General features: G+C 48.8%; 1 protein-coding gene across 5 annotated transcripts in view; it reads right to left on the bottom strand.

Moving 5' to 3' along the window:
• GAB2 (GRB2 associated binding protein 2) overlaps positions 1–27,723 on the bottom strand; it is a 179,983-nt gene that overhangs the window by 4,995 nt on the left and 147,265 nt on the right. For all 5 annotated transcript variants that reach the window (XM_073335669.1, XM_073335690.1, XM_073335685.1 and 2 more), the window contains 5 exons: positions 13,260–13,500; positions 8,310–8,896; positions 7,166–7,260; positions 3,405–3,687; positions 944–1,034 (listed from right to left, as the gene is read on the bottom strand). In XM_073335669.1, coding sequence (XP_073191770.1) covers positions 944–1,034; positions 3,405–3,687; positions 7,166–7,260; positions 8,310–8,896; positions 13,260–13,500 — 1,297 coding nt within the window. The remainder of the gene's footprint in view (positions 1–943; positions 1,035–3,404; positions 3,688–7,165; positions 7,261–8,309; positions 8,897–13,259; positions 13,501–27,723) is intronic.

The following is a 27,723-nucleotide window of genomic DNA, read 5'->3' on the forward strand; positions in this document are numbered from 1 at the left end:
CAAAACTCAGTCAAAACCTTTTGAGTTCCATCCTGTTTTGCACTGACACTGTGGGCTTCAGCTAGTTTTGATATGAAACCATATATTGACTCCAGGTTCAGCTGAGTCTGGGTTCACTCAAAGATTTTGTAAACCTCAGCCAGCCAATGACTACCCTGGCTCTGAGTTTGGATCAAGTCACTGACTTAGGTGTGGTTTGGGTTATGCACAATTCTGAAAAAGGCAACAATCTCCAAGTGAGATTAACCATTGGACTTTTTGTTAGTAATTAGCACTTTGTAATGCACTGGATTTCAATGTCAAATTTGAGACAATTCTCCTGTATTCACAGAGTTTTATCACACCATCAGGTAGAAAATTAGCAAATGCTGATGCATTTCTCTGGATGAGCTAGAATTGGGACCAAGACTGTAATTTCAGATCTGAACATCACCATGCTTTGAGAAAGTCTGATCCAGATTGAAACTTTGCAGCTGGCCCCTGCTTATAAAACGGACCAAGCCAAAACCCTGAATCCAGACATCCTCAAGCTTTTAGGGAAGTTCAGATCTGGCTCCAGACTTTGCAGCTGGGGCCCATTTCCAGCTCAGAATCAAAATGCAAGTCTTGCAAGATAGAAGACACATCCCCGTAACAGCAAGAGATGTTAAAGAGACCAGGACAACAAGAACCCGAATGGTCTTTTTGGTGCTGACTACCCTGGAGATCTAGGGTCAGTTACTTCTCAGTCACACCGGTGTAAATCCAGCGTCTCCATTGACTGCAATAACCATATTCCAGAACGACATAGTTATTACTGAGACTAGAATGTGGCTCCTAGTGAATTAGCTATGCCATCACAATCTATCACCCTGAAGCTAAGTAAGTCCAGCTAATGTGGACACGGCCTGAGCTTGGCCCATGGTGGTGTTGCAGGAGTTAAGACTCCCCCCAGTCTACTCACATAGGTCTGGACCAAGATTTGGTGACGGGCGATTTGAAGGGAAGCTCATCGATGACCGTGTTGTTTCTCAGGTCCAGAGGCGTTGGCTTTGCTATCGCAGAAGGAGGATTTATTCATCAGTGAACATGTTCTTTAAGTTCTCCCTAACACTAAATCACCGTCTTTTAAAAAATAAAATGCAAAGGCCTCCACAGCCATGTGGATGATCGCCCCCCCCCCCCACTTTTATAGAGGTCTATAAAATCATGAATGGTGTGGAGAAAGTGAATAAGGTATTTACCCCTTCATATAACATAAGAACTAGGGGTCACCCAGTGAAATGAATATGCAATAGATTTAAAACAAACATAAGGAAATACTTCTTCACACAATGCACTGTCAACCTGTGGAACTTGTTGCCAGGGGATGTTGTGAAGGACAAAAGTATAACTGAGTTCAAAAAAGAACTAGATACGTTCATGGAGGATAGGTCCATCAGTGGCTATTAGCCAAGATGGTCAGGGATGCAACCCCATGCTCTGGGTGACCCTAAGCCTCTGACTGCCAGAAGCTGGGAGTGGACGACAGGGGATGGATCACTCGATAATTGACTTGTTCTGTTCACTCCCTCTGAAGCATCTGGTATTGGCCACTGTTGGAAGACAGGATACTGGCCTAGATGGACCATTGGTCTGACCCAGTATGGTTGTTCTTATGTTCTTAAAACACAGACTAGTGGCCTAATCCTGTCATGTGCTGGGCACCTCATGCCTGTTGAACAGCACCCTCACACATTTAGTATCTCCGAGCCATAGATTTGACACCCAAAAGGGATCATTAGATCATCTAGTCTGAGTTCTTGTGTAACACAGGCAAGAGAATTTACCCAGCAATTCCTGCATTTCATCTCCACTGCACTGGGCGGTACAACACCCAGGCTGCAGCTTCCATCTGAATGTGTGAGAAACCAGGAGACTTTCCAAGTTGCTCTGAATTACAGTCTGTTCTTTTATTTTCAAAATGGTGAATTTAAGCAAATGGTTAATTAATCAGTTACGACAATCGAAAAACATGACAACTTAAAAGGTCTCCTGCTGTTTCCTGAACTCAGATGATTATTGGTGTTATGGCAGGGGCTACAGAGATGGTGCTAGGCGCTGTACATACTCATAGTGTATGTCTCCATTTTGAGTGGGAGGTATAACTTCCAGAACAAGGAGACATACCCGTGTGAGCTCTGATGGAGCGAGTGCGCTAAAAGTAGAATGCAACTAGCCTGGTTCGCTGCACAAGCACGTACCTCGGGCAGCTAGCCCCTCCCACGGGCTGCGCTTTATTTTTAGTGCGCTAGCTCAGTCAGAGCTAGCATGGGAATGTTTCCTCAATTACACTGCCAGCTCCAAGGGTAGAAGTACCCATAGCAAGAAAAAACAGAACTGGTATCCCCATTTCACAGAGGGGGACTAAGAGCCTTACCCATACAGGAAGCCGGAGACAGAATCAGGGCTTGAACCTACAGTGCCAGACACCAATGCCTTAACCACAACACCACCTTCTTCTCAAAGAGAGCTGTGGTGCCCAGTGGCCTAATCTACATGAGGAGGATGGAGCTCTGTATTTCCCACTTGGACCTTTCAGTATAATGGCAGGTTCTGGGGAGAGACCATGCACCGCTATAAAGGGAGCGCTGATCCAGCTCCCTTTGAAGACAATGGGGTTGTTAGTAGGCCCATAGTGACACGTGACCGGTGTGTCAAGTACCTGATTTGAAGGTACATTTTTTGGTATGCAGATTACTTGCTATGGGAAAGATTTCTTCTGCGGGGATGCGGGGGGAGGGGGAAAGCAAGGACCTTCCCCGTTATAGGGCCTTGTGTAAAGGCCAGGAAGAACTCCACTTATTGTGCATAAGGGCTATGAAGGTTGTGTCATCCCTGAAGATGGAAGAGGAGTGGGGAGGGGTTGGGGCTAAGGCTCTGTACACAGATCCTGGTTAGAGCTGCTCAGAAATTGGAATTTTTGTTTCATGGTAAATTCCAAAACTTGAGTGTTCCCCCTTCACCCCTCCCCCCGCCCCTTCAAACTGAAAAACCAAACTTTCTCATGGAACAAAAATTTGCCCCAAAATTTTGATTTGGAAAAAGGTTAAAAAGTTTAATTTTTTAGACATTTATATTCTGTTCCGTAAGTCATTTTCCGAGTTGCTCTAATAGTGGCCCGTGCAGATGGCTGGCTGTGCTGGGGCAGGGAGCAGTGCCCCGCACAGGGCTGTGGCAGTCAATATGTGCTGGAGGGCTCTGAAAGGCAGTGAGTGCCCTTCCCCGTGTTTGCCTGGAGGCTGTGCACCACTGTTCCCCCATGGTTATGTGGCACAATCTGATACTTCTATTCAGCTGTCTGAAGTATTATAATTAGTCATGGCAGAGTTCCTGTGAAGATTCCCCTCAAGTACAGGAGTTTCTGTCCAAGGAACTGGTCTTACCTTTCCGGTCGGGTTTGAGGTTGCGGTTGACCGGAGGGGGTTGGATTTCGCTCAGCCGCCTGTGGCACTGGGAAATGGCTCCTCCTTTATGGACTGGGAGGGTCGTCGAGGACAATCCCAGTAGGTCAAAGTGGTGTGGACCAGGGCTCATGGGGATGTAGAGATTCTGGGAATTGTCATTCGCTTTCTCCATGTTCAGCAGGGATGAGGAGCCTGGGTTCATTGGGACATAATTGTCCTCGGAGTCAGCACTGTGGGAGCGAGCCACTGCGGCTCTGGCTTGCTGCAAAGCACAGGGAAGTCAAGGGTCAAGAGGATATTTAGTGTGGTATGGAATACGAGCAGCAGTATTCAGTGTAACTCACTGTGGCCTAGACTCCAGAGTATAATCCCTCCAGTGATGAGCTGCCAAAATCTTAACAACGGGTTCCCTCCTCACCCCATGCAGGGGTCATTGCCCACCCCTGCCCCCCGGGACTCCTGCCCCATCCAACCCCCCAGCATTCCTTGACGCCCCCCTGGGACCCCTGCCTTATCCACCTCCCTCCCCTGTCCCCTGACTGCCCCCAGAACCGGGCAGAAGGGTCTCATGGGCTACCGTAGTGGGTGCCCACCCCACCCCTAAGAGCGAGAGGGACCTGCTGGGGGGCGAGGTAGGGAGTCCCGGTGGTGCTTACCTGGGGCAGCTCCCAGGAAGCATCCGGCAGGTCCCTCTGGTTCCTAGGGGCGGGGGAGCGTAGCTGGGGGGGAGCAGGGGGAGCGGCCGCTTCCCCACTGATCACATCAAAAGTGGCGCCTTAGGCGCCGACTCCCTGGGTGCTCCGGAGCACCCACCAGCAGCTCCCCACCCCGTGCCCGGCCCCAGCTCATTTCCGCTCCGCTCCGCCTCTTCCCCTGAACCCACCGCCCTGCTCTGCTTCTCCGCGCCGCCCCCAGCTTCCCACGAATCAGCTGTTTGGCGGGAAGCCAGGGAGGACTGAGAAGCAGGCCGTGGCTTCCCACTCAGGCCAAGGGTGGCGGAGGTGAGCTGGGGCGGGGAACGGTTCCCCTGCACACCCCCCCGGGTTACCTGCTGCGGCGCGGGTGGCCCTCCTCGCGTCCTCCACCCCAGCTCACCTCCGCCTCCCTGGGCCTGAGTGTGAAGCTGCCGCTTGCTTCTCAGCCTGCCCTGGCTTCCCGTGCGAACAGCTGATTCGCAGGAAGCCTGGGGGGCAGAGAAGCACAGTGGGGCGGCGCATTCACGGGAGGAGGTGGAGGCGGAGCAGAGGTGAGGTGAGCTGGGGCCGGGGGTGGGGCGGGAAACTGCCGATGGGTGCTCTGCACCCACCAAATTTTCCCCTGGGATGCTCCAGGGCTGGAGCACCCGTGGAGTCGGCGCCTAAGGCACCACTTTTGGCCGGTTAAATTTAGAAGCCCTTTTAGAACCAGTTGTCCCTAGCGGAACAACCGGTTCTAAAAGGGCTTCTGAATTTAACAACCAGTTCTAGAGAACCGGTGCGAACCGGCTCCAGCTCACCACTGAATCCCTCCCTATCACAGTGAGCAGACATTTACACTGGAGATGGGATCAAAGCTGCCAAATTCACGTCAGCCTTTGGATCTGAAAGTCAAACAGTTCCCAGTTCAGGGGAGTTCTGGTGTTGATTCTCAACATTTCTTTGCTCCCATTCAGCTGTAATTTCTGGGCTAGCCTTTAGTGCTAGAGAGAAGCAGAGCTACCTTTAATATTACAATTGATTTCCAGCATTGCCTAAGGTATGCTAGGCACTTTCCAAACAGGGAAAGAGAAAACAATCCCTGCCCCAAGGAGCTGACATTTCCTGTCCTCCTTAGCGAGTGTCTTTGCTTGACCCAAGTGCTCCGTAGCTCCTGTCAGCTTTCCCCCAGCTCCTGGTTTTAATAATCCCTCTGCGCTAGTTTCCACTTGGGTTAAGGTGAAACCCATCCCTTTGGTATCAGGTCTCCTCCTTTCCTTAAGGAATCTCTAATAAATTTAAACCTCCCCACTACAGCATCTTCTCATCCTCGCGTTGAGACCCTGATGGTTCCCTGACTAGCTGGCCCAGGTGTGGCGCTAACCCCAGCATGCTAATTTAGCTTCCAAGACCTCCTTCCTACACCTCCCTATGTCATTTATACCAATATGTACCACAACCCCAGGATCCTCCCCAGCACTCTGTGGATGTTCGTCTAGATGTCCATTGAGACCCAACTTCACAGCCAGTAGGGAAGTAAACAAGGCTACCTCACCACATTTCCCACTATCAGTATTTCTAGTGACCATGTCTCCAACCACAACTCTATCCAGTTTCCGGATGTGACATCGTTACATGAGGAATGATCAGATTCCTCTACCTCTCTTGGAAGGCAGGGCCCATCCATTGGCCCTTCCACTACACTTTAGCCACCTCCCATTATGACACTGGCTCCCTCACAGGGATGGTTGGAACAGCCTGCTGTGAGGTGGACTGGATTTACAGTGTCCCTATAATGGCCTGTAAATAACTCGGCATCTCAATTCCTCCAGCTCAGGAACTCTGGCTTTTCAAGATGCTGTAGTTAGGCACTGAGTATCACAAGGATATTGAGCTGGGAGGATGGTTTGAATTCCCAGATCTGGACCCCTTTGTGTGGCCTCAGAGCATGATTGCAGAAGGTCTGCAAACTCAGAAATGAGCTTTTTCATTTCCACTGTGAATTTTGCACACAGCTCTGATAATGATCTTTATCAAAACATCTCACTGAGCTCCAAGTTCAGGGTGGGGATTAAAGATGGGATGGTGGAATCCATCCAGATAAACTCACGCAAACTTCAAACTGAACTGAACCTTCTCGGAGGTTAGAAAATAGTTCAGCTAACTCTGTTTCTCATGTATCTCTGCATGTCCTGGCTCCAGCCATGACAGAAATGCAGTGCAAGAGGCTGGTTTAATGGTATTTCCAGTTCAAAAGGAAGCAGGAAATATCAGAATTCTCATGATAGAGTCTGTGTTGGCAACATTTCCAGCCCAGCTCTGCAGAATCATAGATTCAGATTCATAGATTATATTTCCAGAAAAGACCATTAAATCATATAGTCTGACCCCCTATATATCACAGGCTCTTACATTTCACACAGTTACCCCTGCATAACTTGTGCTGGGCTAAAGCACATCTTCCATTAAGGCATCCAGTCGTGACCTGAAGACGTCAAGAGATGGAGAATCCACCACTTCCATTTGTAGTTTGCTTGAATGGTTAAAACGCAGGATGTTTACGGTTTGTGTAAGCATCCAAATCAAATCTCAGTTCTCAATAGTGTGAGCTTATCTAGCTACTAGGAAACAACTGTTAAGTTGGTCATCACCAGGGTTGAACCAGACTTCCAGGGCTCCAGCATGAGCTGAAGGACGAAGGCTGCAATTCTGCTTTCACTGAAGTCAAAGCAAAACTTGCATTGAGTCAATGGAGCCAGCTCAAGCCCTAGGTCCCCAAGCTGGCAGCCGTGGCGGAGTCACAGTGACATTTTCAGTAAGGCACAAAATTCTACACTTGCCATGGAAGGCATGACCTGGCAAGTACTTTGTATGGACGCCATTTTGTAGAACAAAATGGCATCCTCCATGCGCATTCAGGGGCCGGTCGGAATTGTACTGGAGGCAAAGCCAGTCCTGGGGCATGTAATGTGTGTGTTGCATAATGGATGGCAGACTCACTTCCTTTGTGGCTGAGGGGGACACATGACACACACTGACGAGTGGGTGATAGTGGCATCAGCTTACCAGATATGAGTTGAACCCGTCATTCACAGACTCTGCTGACTGAACTGTGCTGCTGCCACCATGCTGGGGGTATTCGTAAGTCTCACAGGAAGAAGCTGAAACACAAATCATGGATTCACAATACACACGGCACCTGCTTGTGACTCCTCTAGTTCTAATAGTGCCCCTGACACATGGAGCTCTCAACAGCTCACCTTTAACTATGGCTGGTTATTGCTATACCGTAAATGCTGTGTGTTTAGGTTAGCAGAGGATGGGTATCTGCGCAAGGAGTTCTGAAACTGTGCAAGTCTTCTCTCTTTTTTTTCTATCCCATCTCAAACAGGTTGGTCTAAGTACTCCACAGCCGTTTTATTCATTTATCCTCACTGATGGCTAGTGAGGGTGGTAACAGCATTTGGCTGCAGCTGACCTAGCTCAGCCTGGAATGGGTGTCCTGGAGGGAAAGGCCCCACCTTACATTAACTATTCTCCTCGGCCAGTTAGTTCCTTGCAGCTTTACGCTAAACATTTAAAAAGTGCATGGTGTGTGCGTCCAGCTGGAGATGGACCGACTCTGATTTTCAGAGGTGCTGAAGAACCACCGCTCCAGTCAGAGTCAATGGGAGATGCAGCTGCTGTGAAAATCAGGCCTGGAGAGCACTGAAAATTACCTTTAGTTATCTCAGGTTGGGTGCCCAAACTTCGAGGCCTCCAAAATCAGTGGCAGCTTTTGAAAACATTGGCCATACGTTGAATTAAAAGTCAAATGTACCGGCAGGAGCTGAGAAAAATATGGGCCTGAAAGGTGGTGTTTTGATCTAGATCTGAACTTCCCCAAAGTTTGGGGGTGACTGAATCTGGGGTTTCGGTTCAGCCCTTTATGCAGACAAGAACCAACTACAGAATTTGGATATACCCAAAAATTCAGGAGTGTTCATATATGCCACAGGTCCATCCCCTTAATATGTAGCACCAGCTGCTCAGTTGGAATAAACCAGTGCACCTCCATTGATTTCAGTTGAACTATGCTGATCTACACAGGCTGAGCATCTGGCTCCACTTCTCTCTAAGGGAGTCAGCATCTTTGGCTGTACTGTTCAACTTGATATCTGGGGAAAAGATGCCTTGCCCCACCACACCCCCATTTAAATGTAACACTTACCTCGATGTAGTCTGCTGTTCTCCACTGCTGGTAACGTGTTCCTCCTGGGAATGGTAGCCGCCACGGAGACCATACCTATGCTTTCACCATTCGGCGGGCGCTGCTGGGAGCTGCCCCACCGTGACTCTATCTGCCCTGGTTTAGGGGGCCGGGGTGGGGGAGCAGCAGATGAATCACTGGAGGCCACGGCCAGCGTGTTGTGGTTCTTGTCCAGTGTGAATGTCCTTGGGATCTGGTATACAGAAAGAGGGGTGACGGGGATGTCATAGGAGTCCGTGGAGAGCTCCCCAAACTCCTTGCACAGGGTGTTGTTGGGAGTCTTAAAGGTATAGACCTCCTCGTTATCCGTGTCAGAGCCCGTGAGGCTGGCTTTGGTGTGAGTGTAAGAGCCAAAGCTCCGCGGGAGGTCGTAGGCACTGTCCCTGAGCTCTGAATTGTGTCTGCTGGGCTTCGGCAAGCTGTAGAATCCGTGGACTTGCCCGCCGACCCCGTTCACACAGTGTCCGTTGCCCTGGGAGAGTTTCTGAACGGCCGTGTCGCTCTTCATGAAGAATGAGGACCTTGTGGCTTGGGAGAAACTGGCGCTCCTAGGAAAGAGGAAAGGGTGTGGCTTAGCTCTCCGAGGCAGTGTGGCCAATGGCTACAGCAGGGGTCTGGGCGTCTGGAGAGCCACTGACTTGCTCGGTGATCATGGGCAAGTCACGTGCTACACTCCCTGTGCCTCCCCAGCCTGTACAAGTGGAGAAAGACACCTGCCTCACTTGGCTCCACCACAGAGCAAAATCCCCTGAGGGGAAACCTGGGGGCAGCAACAGGAGGGGAGCAGGAAGGGAATTCAGAGGCACAGAGCTTTCATGGTTAACCTGGGATCTGAGCTGTAGGGGGCCAGCCCCCTGGCTGTGTACTAGGGCTGGACAAACTCCACCTCCCTGATGGTTCGATTCAGAGCCCTTCCTTGTGGAAGGTATGATTTGGATGTGACAGAATGCACTCCTGTGTTCACACCCTATTGTTATCATTTTTGTACAAAGTGTGCCTTGTGAGGTACCATTGGGAAACTCATAATTTGCAGGTCAGTCTTGTCCTGATAAAATATGTGTGGCAACATTGTATGTGAAGTTATAAGATTTTCCTATGTGATGTTATTACCCTCTGTTCCAAACCCCACAGCCCCGCCCAAACAGAAGTTGGCAAACAGGTCTGTCCTAACATAAAGGAAAGTATGCTCTACTAAATTTGCATTTAAGTGGTAAACGGAGTCATCAAACAGGGAGGGAAAACAAAGGAAGTTCAAACAGGTGAAAAAAAACCCCAGTGGGGAACATCCTTCCACATAGACTCTGTGTCTCCTGGGTTTCAGCTGGAAATGTTTTTCAAGAGGGAGACTGAAACTATAAAAAGGGACAGAACAACACCGCCCCCCCCCAGCACTTCTCTCTCCCTCCCTGTCCAGTGCATTCACTGCACCTGAAGAGACAAAGGAAGCAGCTGTTGGACTCTGGGAGAAGTGGTCCTGATGTAAAGAGTTTGGGCAGTAAGCCTGCTGAAATTATGTGGTGAGAAGACTTTGCTTTGAATCTTATATAGTTTCTTAAGTTAGGCATCAGGAGGCATTTTATCTTTATTTTTCATGTAACCATTTCTGATTTTTATGCCTTATTACTTGTACTCTCTTAAAATCTCTCTCTTTGTAGTTGATAAACTTGTTTTATTGTTTTATCTAATCCAGTGTGTTCAGGTTGACATAGCTGGGTCACTCCATTTGGGGTAGCAAGCTGTGTTCCCTCTAAGATGCACGCTTACCCGGCCACACGGGAACCCATCAAAGGCTGCACATCAGCAGCGCTGGCATACACACAGGGGAGCGTGGAGGACGTGTAGGGTGGGTGGGGGCAGTGGGGTGAGGTGATGGGGGTTTGGAGGAGCGTGGAAAGTGCAGGGCTACCAGGGTGGTGGGGGGGAAACAAGATGCCTCTCTCCTGGATCCAGCTCTGGGGTTATGGCAGGGATGGGAGAGATGCCTCTCTCCTGGCCCAAGCTCCGTGGCTGCGGCAGGGATGGGAGAGACGTCTCTCTCCCAACTCCAGGGCCGGAGGAGTCCTTTCACCCCACCGCAGCCCCGGAGCTGGGGGAGCCTTGGGAGTCAAGAGACTTTGGCTCTTTCTCCAGCTCTGCCATTCAGTTTCTTGGGAAGTCACCTCACTCCACGCTGTGCCTCAGTTTCCCCATTTTCCAGATGGGAATAATGATATTGACCTTCCTCTGCAAAACACTTTGAGATTTATAAATGAAAAGCACTAAATCTGGTTGGCTTTTATATTTGTGTTTTAAAAGGAAATTACCAAAACTAGGACTAATGGAAATGTTTTTGTGACTGTTTTCGTTGGATTTCCAATGACGACAATTCCCTGAGTGGTGAGTGTTGGGGGGCTGCAGGGTGAGGGGTTAAGGGGAGTGGGGTATGTTGGGGGCAATGTGGTGAGTTGTGGGCATTGTAGGGGAAATGGGGATGTCGGGGAGTGGTGGGTAGTTTGGGGACAAAGAAAATTTTAGATTTCAGAATTGGGAAATGGGTCCCTAACCTCTTCTTCAACCAGGGTCCTGTGTGGCCTTGTTGTGCCACTGATAATAGTGTTCCAGGGAAGATTTTGCCTGCAGTAAATTACACAGCGGAGCTGAAATTTGTTTCTGAGGTGTGTAACTTTTGTACACGGGGTAGGCAAGGGCCAGCGAAAGGATGGTTTTGTTTCTATTTTAAGATCCAGGCATGTCTCCCACAACGTGTGCAGATAAAGGTGCTGCTGTTCACAGAAACCATCACAAGATGGCGCTAAGAAATAGACTCATTTGAACAAAGACTGAGCATCACAAGACAATGCTGAATTTCACCAAGTGGATACTCAGCCCTTGGAATTTGGTTCCTGGGTCCCAGCCGGGTATTCTGACTCTGACAGTGACTTACACCAGATGCCCCAGAGAAAGAGCCTTGCTTTGCCTTTCATCTGAGGATCTGAAAGTACTTTGCTAGGGTTAATTAGACAGTTCCCCCTAACGCTGCTGCCACATAGTGACTATTATCCCCATTTTACAGCTGGGTAAGACCCAGAGAGGTTACATGGGAACAGTACCAAGGAGCCCTGACACCTTGCTCTAGGGCTGTAACCATGCGTCAGGGAAGGAATTTTCTTCCAGACCCCTACTGGAGATCAGCTGATACCATGATCATGAAGGTTGACAGCCCTTATTATTTTTATCCCAGCTAATGTACCTGCAGATGCTTCTCTGGGCATTCGAATTATTTCTATAGAGTCCAGGTTAGAGCGGGGCAACATTTTTCGAGTGTAAATTTTTTCCAGTGAAAAATGCTGATCTGGTGACATGAAAATGTTTTGCGAATTCCTGTGCTGAAAACAAAACACAAAAATTCTTAATCTGGGCATGTTTCATTTCAACCTTTTCAAAATGAAATGTTTCAATATTTTCAGTCTGGAGCAACTTTTTGTTTAGAAATTTCCTATCATTTTACTTTTAAAAACAATTCAGAACCAATTTGAAAGGCTCAAAATCAAAACAAAACATGCTGTTCAACCCAAAACAAAGTTTCGTTTTACTTTTCGATTAATTGAACATTTGAAAAATTGTTTTCACGGCAGCCTGAAACTATTTCCTCACCCCCCCTCCAATCTTTCAGACTTATCAGTGAACCAAAAAATCCATTATTTGCACAGCGCTAGACCAGGTCACTGGCGTAAGGGGCCGTCTTATTCCTACTCCAAGGACATCTAGCCCTTGTTATCTTTCCTCCTTGTCTCAGATTCCTCTGTCACCAGGCTTGCAGAGGATGTGTGCAAAATGGTCTTTAGTCTCCAAGAGGCGTCTAACAGCTGGACCATGAGGAAGGTTATTTATAATGTTTCATTAATTCCATCTGAAGTTAATTTTTTTTATTGTTAGTGAAAGACAGATGCAGCAGGGAAATTCTGTGGGGACTCAGGAAAAGCCCCTGATCTCAGCAATCCAGTTGTGCTGTGACCTTTACTCCCGTCTTGTTCTCTCAGTAGTCCCTCCTCATTGCTTATACTCTGCAAACCGGCTCTCCACTGTTTAAGGCAGCCCTTCCAGCTGGGAGGTGGGATGGCTGCCATTCTCCCATAAATACTTCACTGAACGTGACTGACAGCTGTGATGCAAACCAAGGTCTGGGGTACAGCAGGTTTGCACAGTCATCATATGAAACATCAGAAGGGTATCAAACAGCAGGCAAATCTACCCTTCCCTTGAAATAGAAAACTTGTTATTTTGTCCAGAAAGCTTTACATAAAGGTTAAAACTGGAAACGATGGGTCAGATTCATGCAGTGCAGAGGGACTAAAAAGCTGGGCAGCTTAGGATTCCTTTAGCTGGCATAGTCACTGCCAGCTCTTTTTGCTTTTTGCTGCCCCCTCTCAGCCACTCCAGCATAGGGGGCATGTCATGGACATAGAGAGGGAGAGAGGGCTTGGCCACAGTTCAGCTGCATGCTGGCAATCCCTAGCATTGGAACAGCCCCTGGAAGTCTTTACAGCTGGGTGTAATGTAGATGAGCCCCAAGGCTGCTCTAAATTATGCCATGGGCCACCCCACCCCACATCAGCCCTTGGGATCGGGGGGACATTAAGACAGTTTAGAGCCAGCATTGCCCTCTCTTCAGCTGCCTAGATTCACTGATGCAGTAAGGCTGACATCATGCCTTTGATCAAGGCACAGTTCTCATTCATGTCAGTGATAGACATGTGAGATTAAGTGACTTGCCCAAGATCACATAGCCAGTCAGTGGCAGAGCTGGAAGTAGACTCCAGTTGTCTGTAGCCAACCGCCAGCGCTCCCTCTGGATATAGCTCTGAGGGTGGAATATCATTGCTGATGTTACAGGGTTTCCCCCTACATTTGCCCATAGACCTCCTACTGTACCTTGTATTTTCTGATTTTCGACTCATACACTGGTGCAGGAAGAGATAGTCCTGTGGGGCACTGGCAGACAAGGTGGTCTGGACGTGGTTGGCAGGTGAATCGAAAGTGAACAAGGTAGGTTGGCTGGAGTGGGCAGGAGCTGACGACTTGCGTTCTCTGAGCAGGTGGTGGTTGGAGCTGTTTAGCTCGGCTGGGGAGGAGCGCGGACCATGGCTCACCAAGGGAATGTTCCTCAGAGTATCTGTGTGAGAAAAATACAATGAGGATTATTAGCATGTAAACAGCTAGCCCTTTCTAGCTATAGCTCTACAAGCACCATGCAAAGGCGGAGGAGGAAAGCGAGACGTACAGTGGCCTACCCAAGAACACTCACTGGGTTTTTGGGTCACCATCACCTGGCTCTGCAGGCAAGTGTTCGACCCCCAGGCCACACTCCACTGCCACTCAATTAGGCACTTACTTTCAGTCATCAAAGTTATACCTGTCTAGAGATCTCAGCTGCGATGCACTTAAAAATAACCGTGCAAACGCCACCAATCCAATGGCAGCTTTGCAGGCAGTCCGAACGCTGAATGGGCCATGGGAGTCTAGACTGTATTCTCACCTCCAGATCATGACTAACACACATTGACGGGGCAGCAAGGGCAAACTTGTGTTCCCACCGCCCCTCAGGCTGTGGATAAAGACAAGATTTAATTCTCCAGGGTTGCCCATCTGGTGCCTTTCACAAGCACTAATGATTCATGCCAACTACAGAGAATTCTTTCCTGGGTATCTGGCTGGTGAATCTTGCCCATATGCTCAGGGTTTAGCTGATTGCCATATTTCAGGTCGGGAAGTAATTTTCCTCCAGGGCAGATTGGAAGAGGCCCTGGAGGTTTTTCGCCTCCCTCTGTAGCATGGGGCATGGGTCACTTGCTGGAGGATTCTCTGCTCCTTGAAGTCTTTAAATCACGATTCGAGGACTTCAATAGCTCAGACATAGGTGAGAGGTTTTTCGCAGGAGTGGGTGGGTGAGATTCTGTGGCCTGCGTTGTGCAGGAGGTCGGACTAGATGATCATAATGGTCCCATCTGACCTAAATATCTATGAATCTATGAACCTTGTCCTTAATAATTTGAACTTTAGATTCTTTAGGAAAATGCTCAGGAGATGGTTTTGCTTATGGTTATTAGTGACATAGTCATGCAGGAACCCACCATATTCCTCAGCATGGGAAACACAGACAGTTATTGGTGCTGGCGTTAAATTAGTGAGTATCTGCTGACAAAGCCACCTAGGTGATCATAGAATCATAGACTATCAGGGTTGGAAGGGACCTCAGGAGGTCATCTAGTCCAACCCCCTGCTCAAAGCAGGACCAATCCCCAACTAAATCATCCCAGCCAGGGTTTTGTCAAGCCTGACCTTAAAAACCTCAAAGGGAGGAAATTCCACCACCTCCCTAGGTAACCCATTCCAGTGCTTCACCACCCTCCTAGTGAAAAAGTTTTTCCTAATATCCAATCTAAACCTCCCCCACTGCAACTTGAGACCATTACTCCTTGTTCTGTCATCTGCTACCACTGAGAACAGCCTAGAGCCATCCCCTTTGGAACTCCCTTTCAGGTAGTTGAAAGCAGCTATCAAATCCCCCCCCATTCTTCTCTTCTGCAGACTAAACAATCCCAGTTCCCTCAGCCTCTCCTCATAAGTCATGTGTTCTAGCCCCCTAATAATTTTTGTTACCCTCTGCTGGACGCTTTCCAATTTTTCCACTTCCTTCTTCTAGTGTGGTGCCCAAAACTGGACACAGTACTCCAGATGAGGCCACACCAATGTTGAATAGAGGGGAACGATCACGTCTCTCAATCTGCTGGCAATGCCCCTACTTATACAGCCCAAAATGCCATTAGCCTTCTTGGCAACAAGGGCACATTGTTGATCATATCCAGCTTCTCGTCCACTGTAACCCCTAGATCCTTTTCTGCAGGACTGCTGCCTAGCCATTCGGTCCCTAGTCTGTATCGGTGCATGGGATTCTTCCATCCTAAGTGCAGGACTCTGCACTTGTCCTTGTTGAACCTCATCAGATTACTTTTGGCCCAATCCTCTAATTTGTCTAGGTCCCTCTGTATGGTATCCCTACCCTCCACCGTATCTATCACTCCTCCCAGTTTAGTGTCATCTGCAAACTTGCTGAGGGTGCAGTCCACACCATCCTCCAGATCATTAATGAAGATATTGAACAAAACCGGCCCCAGGACCGACCCTTGGGGCACTCCACTTGATACCGGCTGCCAACTAGACATGGAGCCATTGATCACTACCCGTTGAGCCCGACGATCTAGCCAGCTTTCTATCCAGCTTATAATCCATTCATCCAGCCCATACTTATTTAACTTGCTGGCAAGAATACTGTGGGAGACGTATCAAAAGCTTTGCTAAAGTCAAGGAATAACAAGTCCACTGCTTTTCCTTCATCCACAGAACCAGTTATCTCATCATAGAGGCAATTAGATTAGTGATGTACACACACAAATACACCCAGGAACTGGAAACTGGGTCCAATGGTGCAACTATAAACTGGCAGCATCAAATGCCACCTTCTCTGCAGGGGAATATGGGGAAACAGAAGGAATTAAGTGGTCGTGGAGTAAATGGACTGAGGGCCGGGTCATGGAAGTCGCCTAGCAGGAGGTTCTCAGCACTTGACAGGAATAGGAGGCTGTTTCTCCTCTCATTTACTCCAGTGAAAATCAGGAGAATGTTCCCTGAAGTCAAGGAGGTCACACTGGTGACAAACCAGCATGAGAGGAGAATATATTCAGGGTCTCTGCATAGGAAAGAATTAAACCAGGCTCCCACTGAAGGGCTCCTAAGGGCCTCTTTAAACAAGTTCTTTAGTTCCCAAGTTCTTGCCTTCAAGCTTAGCCCCAACTGATCCTGAGGAGGGAATACAAGAAGCAGGTGGCTGACTGCATTTGCCTTGCTGGGACATCCTGAGGCAAGGGAGCCTGATTCTTCCCTGCCTGGGGCAGCCATTCACACCTGTGCCCAGTGAGTCCACCATGTTGCCAGCATACAGTGGAAGCATTTTATACCCTTTTTTGCGCTCACTTTTCACAGGGGTAAATGACTACACAAGGCACAAATCTGCTAGGAATCAGGCCTAACATCATCATGAACTCACTGGAACACCAGTTTACAAATGGGAGCTTTTAAATAGTGAGTTGTGCTTCTCATCCAAAGAACTCCCCAGAGGCATTAGAGACAGGTGTTCAATATGCCTCACCACACACCTGTTTGGGATTATTACATCCTAGTTACAGCAGGGTAAACCGAGGCACAGAGAAGTGAGGTGTCTTGCCCAAGGTCACATATTGAGTCAATGGTAGAGCAGGAAGGCATTCCAGAGTCCTGATTCTCCTCTCCTACTGTTTTATGGTGTAAGTCCATTGATTCCAAGAGAGCTTTTTCTGATTTACACCAGGTGAAGTGGGAAAAGATGCAAGGCCTAACTCAAAGTCCCCTTCTCTAGCCACTTCCTAACACTGCCTCTGCACTGTTGCTGAAGGAGAAAATACATTTTAAAATACTAACTCTATTTCCACCCAATGCCCCTACAGCGATCCAGAGCCATCCCAGCTCTCCGATAAATGTGCTTCAAGCACTTGAACCAGGCATGAATTTTTACAGCCAGGCTGTAAGCCCCATAAAAACAAGGAAATATATATTGGAAAAGCAGAGCCAGTTTAGTTAAAGTGGTTTCAAGAGTTCCCAGGCGAGGCATGTAAACACAATACATATAAAACTCTAGTCATATGGTACTGAAGTCACCATTTTTATAGCTGTGATTTTAACTAATGTAGTGTTAATGGGAAAAGTGTCTGATTGACAGTCCTGGGGAATTAAATCCTCTCTCCATGGAGCCGGCACAGCACAGTCAACAATAGTGCAAACTGCTCGTTTGCCTCAACTGTGATCTGCCTGGACCACCCATAGGGATTCATAGATAAGGATTATGATCAGCCCGTCTGTCTTTCTGCAGTGTACAGGCCAAAGAACGTAACCCACTAATTCCCACACCGAGGGTATAACTTCTTGTCTGAACCGCAGCAGCTCTTTTACAAAGATATCTGGTCTTGATTTGAAAATGTCAGGTGATGGGGAATCTACCACTGCCCAAGGTTAATTGTTCCACTGTTACAAATTTGTACCTTGCGAGAGGAGAGACGGACAGCTCAGTCTCCATGTCCATTCAATCCTGAACCTTTCTGCCCAGTGGGGCAGATAAGTGCGAGTTGAGATGGTGGGTTTGTGAAGTGGACACCTGTGCACTAAGATCTGGACTTGGATCACAGCCTTAGTTCACACATGGCATCACTTCTGAACCAAACAAGCTGCCTGCCAGACTATGTGCCTGACATATAAATACGCAGAAGTAACAGGCCCCAGCCTGCAATTTTTGCCCAGGGAAAACTCCCAGTGAAGTCAAGAAATGGAGCCCACTGGTTGGTAGTGTTACTCTGTTTTGACCCAAGTGGCGAATCAAAGCCTGTGAGTGTTCCAGTTGCGACGAGAAACAGATGATAGAGGCTGATATTTCTTTGATGCAATCTTGTTTATTTACAAGGAATGTACAAAGTCCTGCTTCTCCAAACACAGGAGGAACCCAAAACAGGGGATAGCTTTATTGCTTACAGCTCTAAACCTCTTTTAGCCAGCACCAGACCCCAAAACTCTCTCTCCAGCTTCTTCCAGGGCTGTACCATACTTATAGGCCTCAGCTTGAATTTACAATACTCAGCAAAAACTCTTCTGCCCACACAGTTTAAAACTCTCGGGCAGGGTCACATAACCCTTTTGTTTTAGGTGGAGGATTGTGATTAATTTATCCTTACAGTTATGTTAACTGAAGAGTGCATTCACATCCATTAATCTCAACAAAGTTTTAACTCAATCCATAACAAAGTTTCACCTAGTTCATAACAGTATTATAATAAGTATTATTATTTACACAGCACCCAAAGGTGTGTTAGGTGCTTTGGGCCAGAGCTTTAAAGATGTTTAGGTTCCTAACGATGGAAATAGGTTCCCAGTGGGATTTTCAAAAGTGTCTAGGCATCTAATTCTCCATGGGAGTTAAAAAGCTGGCCTTTTGCAACATGTAAGAAGGCAGAAGTTCAGACCCTGGTTCCCTGATCCGCCTACATTGTGCCGCTAGGGTTGCCAGCCATCCAGTTTTCAACTGGAACGCCCGGTTGAAAAGGAACTCTGGTGGCTCCGGTCAGCGCTGCTGATCGGGCTGCTAAAAGTCTGGTCAGCGGGGCAGCATGGCTAAGACAGGCTCCTTGCCTGCCCTGGCTCTGCGCGACTCCCAGGAACTGGACAGAAGGTCCAGCTCCTAGGTGGAGAGGTGGCCAGGGGGGCTCTGAGTGTTGCCCCCACCCCGAGCACTAGCTCTGCAGTTCTCATTGGCCAGGAACTGCAGGCAATGGGAGCTGTGGGGGTGGTGCCTGTGAGCGAGGGCAGCACACAGAGCCTCCGTGGCCAAGCCTCCGCCTAGGGGCCGCAGGGACATGTCGCCACTGCCGGGAGCTATCAGAGGTAAGCGCTGCCTGGAGCCTGCACCCCGCACTCCTCCCACACTCCAACGCCCTGCCCCAGCCCTGAGCCCCCTCCCGCACCCAAACTCCCTCCCAGAGCCTGCACCCTGCACCCCAATCCCCAGCCCTCCTGCACCACAAACCCCTCATCTCCAGCCTGCACCCCCCAGCCTGAGCACTCCGAACCCCTCATCCCCGGCCCCACCCCAGAGCCCACACCCCCAGCTGGAGCCCTCACCACCACACACCCTAACCCCCTGCCCCAGCCCAGAGCCTCCTCCCACACGCCAAACCCCTTATCCCCAGCCCCACCCCAGAGCCCACACCCCCAACCGGAGCCCTCATCCCCTCCCGCACCCCAACCCCCTGCCCCAGCCCAGTGAAAATGAGCAAGTGAGCGAGGGTGGGGGACAGTAAATGACGGAGGGAGAGGGGCTGGAGTGAGCGGGGGGTGGGGCCTCAGGGCTGGGGGCGGGGCAAGGGTGGCTGGTTTTCTGCAGTCAGAAAGTTGGCAACCCAATGTACCGCTCTGGTCGTGTGCACCAGACAGAAAGCAGGTGTAACTAGCTGTTTGAAAATCCCACAGTGTTGGGGAAAGTCCAGGTAAAGTGAAGACCAGAGAACCGGCCACCCCAGCCTCCTAGCTTCGGTGTAGAGTGTGTGTCAGGGGCGTGACTGCAGATGGGGGTGTGGCTGGAGTGCAGCTCCGACGTACAAGATAAAACCTGCAAAGGGAGACTCTGATCTCCGTTATGCTGGCAAATACCACTGTAACTGAGATCAGAATTTTCCCAGTATAACCCAGGCCTGCCTGGGGTGCTGCTCTGTCCCCCTCTCGTGGCACCTAGCCCAGCTAGAGACTGAGGACTCTGCTACAGCCTTAGCTAAGAACAGGGTTTCTCAAATTTCATTGCACCCTGGCCCCCTTCTGACAACCAAAATTACAACATGACCCTAGGAAGGGGGACTGAAGCCCGAGACCCATCACTCAAGGCAGGGGGGCCAAAGCTCAAGCCTGCTGCTGTGAGGGGCACTAAAGCTTAAGGGCTTCAGCCCCAGGCAGTGGGGCTCAGACTTTGGCTTCAGCCCCGAGCTCCAGCAAGTCTAATGCCAGCCCTGGTGACCCCATTAAAATGGGGTTTGTGGTGGGGCAACTGCCCCACCCCTATGAGAGATAGGGCTAGAGTAGGTCAGAGCGGCTGTGCAGAAGGGCAGCCAATCAGGAAAAGGCCTACTGGGAGCCAATCAGGGCTAGGCTAGGCCCTATATAAAGGCTGCCCAGGAAGGGAGCAGGTAGTCTGTCCCAGACCTTTGTGGGGAAAGGTCTGTCTCCTGATAAGGAGACAGGTACCTTGGCTGGAGCAGTGCTGGGCAGGCTTGGGGAAGCATAGAAGGGCTCTGGCCCAATATCTGCCAGACTGTGGGCCCTGATAGAAAGGGCCTAGAGGGTGTAAAGGGCCAGAGGGGAAGTGGCCCAGGAACAGTTAGACAAGGGGAGAGAAGGAGGGCAGGGAGGCTGCCACTAGAGGGTCCCTGGGTTGGGACCCAGAGTAGTGGGCTGGCCTGGGTCTCCCCTCTTCTCTTGCCCCCTCCCTCTTACTCCTTGTACAGCACCTGGCTGTGGAAGGGTGGCTGTGACAGACTGCAACCGGCCCTTGAACAGAGGGGCTAGACTTGAGGGGTTGTGGTTGGCCACTGAGGCAGGAGCAGACTGGAAAGACTGCTGTTAACCCTCTTCCCTCTCCCCCCCCCCGGGAGGGGGTGAATATGGACTTGGGGGCACTGTTGGAGGGCAGTGTCCTGAAGAGGATGGTGTGAGCTGGGTGCAACATGAGTTGAGATGCCAATCGAGGGCAAGATGGACGTGACACCACCGGCAGAGGCCGCTCTGCATGAATTGAGCTAATTCCCAGACTGAACAGAAAGAGGTGCTGTGGTGGTGAGTCCCAACCCACTTTGGGGTCCCGACCCACAGTTTAAGAACCTCTGGCTAAGAGCGATATGTCTCTTAGCTCATACAGTAGGAGTAGCTCATACACTAAGTTTCAGGGATGCCGGGTTTGATCCTGCCTGCTGATGACTGGGGTGTGTGGACATTACACCAGCTCTAAAATGAGATTTTGATTAGTCCACACCCTTTTATCTTCCTCCATGATTATTAGTAAACACCTTCTAAACAATCCACTGTCTTTAACCATCACTTATCACAGGTAAGGTTTGTTGCTCCTAACTTGACCATGGGATCCTATTGAAAGAGAGAGTAAGAAACTGGGTGTTGTAAGTGAAAGTTGCTGTTATAAAGATCATGTTCCACCTGGGACATCACTGGAAGGATGAATGAAAGATCTTTGAATTTTATCTGTCTTCTCTAGATCCCCAAATCTGGGCCAGATTCCACTCTAGATTGAAGTCAATGTTGCTACTCTGGATTTATACTGGTAAAACTGAGATCAGAATGTGGCTCTTGGTCCTTGTGACACGACCAACAGAGAGAAGAATGGCCCCTCAGGAGGTGGTTTTTTTTCAGTCCTCTAAATCATGTCAAGGTACCAAATTGATCTGTCTGCTGATCTTTCACTGCTGATGTATTTTCCCCCATCATACTGTGAACTTCTATTGAGACAGAAAAAGCACATTAGTAAAAGTCCAGGAGTGTGGCTCAACTTTATTGTGTGGTTTGTGATAAACACAAAAATCAATATTTAACATTGACATTAATGGGGTTAGAGGAGGACTTAAACCTAACTCTTGTTTTCTTTGCATGGATATTAAAAATCCCTTGGTGCTTTTCAGGGGAGTAGACAGCTGCCTCAGTGTCCTTGGACACTTATCATTATTATTAAATATTTATGCTGCTATAGTTGCTAAGGACCCCAATCAGAACTGGTGCCCCACTGTATTGTAGGCTCCGGAGATACAGTCCCTGCCCTGAGAATCTGTGAGCTGGGTTGCTGGCTGCATCAGTGCTTGCACCAGCACAGAGGGAATGCAGTTTTTTGCCTCCCCTATTCGGTGCCTGCTGAGATGGGGGTGGCCTCTGGCTAGGGCAGTCCAGATGACTTCACTGAGTTGTACCCTCTGCTGCAATGGCCTGTATGGCGCTCTACAGGGGCACAGAATAGGCAGAGCACAGATCCACTCTGGCTACATCCCAGATCCATCCTCTCCCTTCTCTGGCCTGCCCCTGCAACTGGGGCTGTTGCAGAGGCAGTACTGGGTGCCCCTGCCCAGAGGTATTCCTCAGGGGGGGAATTTATGCCTGCCTAACAGCCCCTTTGCACCAGCCTAGCTGACATAAGTGGGCTGTATGGCAATGATAATGAAGACAGGCAGCATACTAAAGGAGAGGGACAAGGATACAAACAAATTGATCCTATTGTCTATAAATACAGACAAGTCATAAAAAGACCATATTTGGTTAGACCAATGGTCTTTCCAGCGCAGTATCCGGTCTTCTGACAGTGACCAGTGCCAGGGGCTTCGGAGGGACTGAACAGAACAGGTAATCAAGTGATTTCAGGAGAGTAGAAAAGTGATTACCTGATACCTATTCTTAGCTTCTGGCAAACAGAGGCTAGGGACACTTTAGAGCATGGTTTTGCATCCCTGCCCATCCTGGCTAATAGCCATTGATGGACCTATCCTCTAGAAACTATCTAGTTCTTTTTTGAACCCTGTTAGTCTTGGCTTTCACAATATCCTCTGGAAAAGTTCCACAGATGGACTGTGCATTGTGTGAAGAAATACTTCCTTTTGTTTGTTTTTAAACCTGCCTATTTCATTTGGTGACCCCTAGTTCTTGTGTTTGAGGAATAAATAACACTTCCTTATTTCCTTTCTCCACACCAGTCATGATTTTATAAACTTCTGTCATATCTCTTAGTTGTCTTTTTTCCAAGCTGAAAAATTCCAGTCTTATTAATATCTCCTCATATGGAAGCTGTTCCATACCCAATATCCTTTTTTGTTGCCCTTTTCTCTACCTTTTCCAATTCCAATATCTCTCTTGAGATGGAGCGACTGGATCTGCGTAGCATGGATTTATATCGGGTGAGCAAACCTTTTGCCCCAAGGGCCACATCTGGGTGGGGAAATTGTATGCAGGGCCATGAATGTAGGGTTGGGGCAGGGGGTGCAGGAGGGGCTCAGGGCAGGGGGTTGGGGTGTAGAGTGCAGGAAGGGTTCAGGGTGCAGGCTTCAGCCTGGCACCGCTTACCTCAAATGGCACCAGGGTAGCAGTGGCATGCAGTGGGACTAAGGCAGGCTCCCTGCCTGCCCTGGCCCTGCACTGCTCCTGTCATAAATATAAAGGGAAGGGTAAACTCCTTTGAAATCCCTCCTGGCCAGGGGAAAGCTCCTCTCACCTGTAAAGGGTTAAGAAGCTAAAGGTAACCTCGCTGGCACCTGACCAAAATGACCAATGAGGAGACAAGATACTTTCAAAAGCTGGGAGGAGGGAGAGAAACAAAGGGTCTGTGTGTCTATATTCTGTCTTGGCTGGGGATAGACCAGGAATGGAGTCTTAGAACTTTCAGTAAGTAATCTAGCTAGGTATGTGTTAGATTATGATTTCTTTAAATGGCTGAGAAAAGAACTGTGCTGAATAGAATAACTATTTCTGTCTGTGTATCTTTTTTGTAACTTAAGGTTTTGTCTAGAGGGGTTCTCTATGTTTTTTGAATCTAATTACCCTGTAAGATATCTACCATCCTGATTTTACAGGGGGGATTTCTTTATTTCTATTTACTTCTATTTTTATTAAAAGTTGTCTTGTAAGAAAACTGAATGCTTTTTCATTGTTCTCAGATCCAAGGGTTTGGGTCTGTGGTCACCTATGCAAATTGGTGAGGCTTTTTATCCAACATTTCCCAGGAAAGGGGGGGTGTGCAAGTGTTGAGAGGATTGTTCATTGTTCTTAAGATCCAAGGGTCTGGGTCTGTAGTCACCTAGGCAAATTGGTGAGGCTTTTTACCAAACCTTGTCCAGGAAGTGGGGTGCAGGGTTTTGGGAAGTATTTTGGGGGGAAAGACGCGTCCAAACAGCTCTTCCCCAGTAACCAGTATTAGTTTGGTAGCGGCCAATCCAAGGACAAAGGGTGGAATATTTTGTACCTTGGGGAAGTTTTGACCTAAGCTGGTAAAGAGAAGCTTAGGAGGTTTTTCATGCAGGTCCCCACATCTGTACCCTAGAGTTCAGAGTGGGGGAGGAACCTTGACAGCTCCCGGAAGTGGCCAGCATGTCTGGCAGTGACTCCTGGGCATGGGGTGGAGCAAGTGGCTCCACCGCGCTGGCCTGTGGGTACCACCCCCAAAGCTTCCATTGGCCGCAGTTCCCCATTCCTGGCCAATGGAAGCTGCGGGGGGGGACAGTGCCTGCAGGCGAGGGCAGCGCTTGAAGCCCTTTCCCCACTGCTTCCCCCAGGGGCCGCAGGGACATGGTGCTGGCCGCTTCCAGGAGCAGCGTGGGGCCAGGACTGGCAGAAAGCCTGCCTTAGCCCTACTGCGCCATGGGGCTGGCAATCCCGTGGGCCAGATTGAAAGTCCTGATGGGCCGTAGTTTGCCCTCCCCTGATTTATATAGAGGCAAATATTTTCTGTCTGTCTTAATGATTCCCAACATTCTGTTCACTTTCTTGACTGCTGCTGGATGTTTTCAGAGAACTGTCCACCATTACTCCAAGGTCTCTTTCTTGAGTGGTAACAGCTAATTTTAGACCTCATCATTTTATATGTGTATTTAAGATTGTTTTCCAGTGTGCATTACTTTGCATTTATCAAGTCTTGCTGTTAGAAATAAAATGTCAGACATCCCCATCTGCTCCTCAGCCCAGCCACCCCCCGCAGGCTGCCCACCTCTGTGGAGATGCCTGTATGAAAAACAAAAAAGATCCCAGTTTCATAGGTATTCACATCAGGCCACGGTGTATTTTAATTATTGTTGCACAGGCCTAGCTGCTAAGGCAGCCATTTTACATCATACCATAAGCTGCCTCTTCTCATCTATCATTTCTACCTCCATGCCAAATCTCCCCTATGGCTACTGCTGCCCGACAGTCGTGGGAATGAGGCATGTTAGAATTCAAAGGCATTGGGAATAGATTTGATTGTCGGGGGGCCATTCCGCCAAAGTGATTTGGCATCTACTGAAGATGTAGGGAAGCTGATGAATGCACTAAAAAATAAACAGCAATTTAAGGCAGGACTAATGGCTCCACAGCTCTCCCTGACTGAAAAGATGTTTATAAAAAAAGGCAAAAAAGCAGGTGGCAGGGGAGCTCCAGTAAAAGCATGCTGCTCCCTCAAGGGATACCATTCCATTGACATCCGCATTGATTTTCAAAATGAATTCCCATTACACTTCTCGCACTGACCTGGACACCAAGCACATTAACGGGAGTGAATTCAGCACTCACTTACTCCATTAGGTTTGTGAGATGAACTCCATAAATAGCAGGTGAGAGATGGATTGTTCTGTGGGTCTGGTAGGGTATTTCAAGTGCCAGAAAAATAAATCCAGCTGCTGCACCATGAGGCTGCCAAGATATATTTTTGTTATTAGATAGGAAAGTGTGCTTTAGGTCAAACCTCAGTGACGGGTACTTTCGGGGAGGGGGAAAAGTATGCAGTGTTAAGATTCACCTGACATGATGGGGATTACTTTTGATCCATGCTAACAGCTCCAGCGCTTGAAGAAAAGCCAAGGTGTTAGCATTTCTATACTGGCTGGAAATGGCAATAGGTTAGAGGAAGGCTGACCTTGTGATTATGCCACAAGGCTGCAACTCAGGTGCTCTGGATTCCAGTCCTGGCTCTCCACAAGCAGCCTGAGTCACCTTGGGCAAGTCATTCCCCTCGCTGTGCCTCAGCTCCCCATCTGTAAGGGAAGGATAACACATCCTTTCTATCACCCTTTGTCTACAGAGACAGTACGCTCGTCAGGACAGGCACTGTTTGTACAGCCCCTAGTACAATGGGGCTCTGATCACAGCTGGCATCTCTTGGCCCTACTGAAATGCAAATAATACCAGCTATAGGGTTCATTTTTTAGCAAGTACAAACCTGCTGAACTGAATAGAATTCCCTTTCTCCTAAAAATACACACCTCATGCATGGTTGGCAATGCAATGCGGAGAATGGGAGGGAGGGATTGGTAATAGGCGATGGAGTCCTGGCTTTCTCCACCTGGGGTTCAAAGCCAGCCCCAGCTGGCATCTCCAAAAGCTATAGCCAGTTAGCAGGTGGTAAGAAATGAGCTGACAAACTCAGTTCTGAGTGGGCAAGGTCATTGCAATGGACACTTCTGCTGGCAGGGTTGCTTTTCCAGAGCTGGGAGGGTGTAGAGCCTACCTTGCCCCTCGGGGTTGTTCAGTGGGGGCAGCTAGCATCAGCCCTGTTTGCAGTGATGTGCCATTTCCTGGATGGGCAGAGAACATCAGTTTCCAGAGCCTTGTCTACGTGGAGTATGTTGTTTCCTACCATTGTTCTAGGCCCAGTGCAGCTTCTGCAGTGCCGCAATAACGGCAGTGCTGGTGTAGATGGGGCACTGGTGTCTTTAACCACTGTGTGGTCTAATCCCAGAACGCTGGTGCTTCCACCTTTGCTAGCCCTATATTCTCCGGAGAGACCATGCAGGGCTCCCTTTCTAGTCCCCCGCCTGCAGTATTATGGGGTAATGCCTAGTAACACCAGAGTTAATGTTGCAGCAGTGTTTCTGTTTAGAGCTATTTGAAAGTGCTCCTAAATCCACATGCTGAGGCAGGTGGCCATGAAAAAATCCTTGTGCCACCCAACTGTGAGTCTGCCCTCCTCTCCCCCGCCCCCCTCCACAGACACACACTTTGATTCTTTCCCAAAGGAGTCCCTCAGGCAGCTCCCAGGACTGTACCTTTGTGTGCAACCAGCCTCAGGTATTCCTTAGATCAATGAATTGGAGCACAGTGAAGGAGTACTAGTGGCACCTTAGAGACTAACCAATTTATTTGAGCATAAGCTTTCGTGAGCTACAGCTCACTTCATTGAATTCATGCATCCGATGAAGCGAGCTGTAGTTCACGAAAGCTTATGCTCAAATAAATTGGTTAGTCTCTAAGGTGCCACTAGTACTCCTTTTTTCTTTTCGCGAATACAGACTAACACGGCTGCTACTCTGAAACAGAGCACAGTGAAGTCTCTATGAACAGGTGTGGTACACTGGAACTGTGCCAGGTGCAGGGCAAATATCAAGAGTAGTTATGGAGGGCTAAGGTACTGTCATACTCCCAGTTCCTCATGCCATCCCCACGGGGGCGGAGTTAAGGTTGTGTGGGAAGTGTCATTTTAACCTCACACTTCCTGGTTTTCCAGCCCTTCAGTTTTGGGCATTAAACTCTCACGATCTAGCAAGGCAGGGGGTGCACAGGGCACAGCTGAATGCCGATGAGCTTCACTCCATGTTAGCAGTATTGTTTTGCATGTGAACCGCTCCTCAAGTTCATGCTACAGATGTTTTAGTGATCCCTTAAGGAAACATGGCCTGATGCTCTGCTGGTGTAAATGGGTGTAGCGGCACCAAAGTCAACATTGTTGACTGATGCCAACTGAGGCTATGGCCCTGCAGAGTTCAGAGTTAAGACGTGCATGTTAAGCCTTATGTTATGGTAAGGAAACAAACAACTGAGACGCCATCCCAGAAGCAAAAATGTGAATCTGAAACTGTGGCTCGCTACAGTATTGACTAGGCTGGGAGCCAGGAATTTATGACTGTTTTTCAATCTTAAAAAGTTGGTATTTCCCTCCTTGTTGACAGCTTTAAATTCCCTTGCTTAGAGCACTTGACTATTACAGGGTACACATTTTTACACAATGTTCCCGTGCTTATCTGAGTAAAATAATTACTCA

The sequence above is a fragment of the Lepidochelys kempii genome, chromosome 1, assembly GCF_965140265.1.
Source record: "Lepidochelys kempii isolate rLepKem1 chromosome 1, rLepKem1.hap2, whole genome shotgun sequence".
In the NCBI taxonomy this organism is placed as follows: domain Eukaryota; kingdom Metazoa; phylum Chordata; order Testudines; family Cheloniidae; genus Lepidochelys; species Lepidochelys kempii.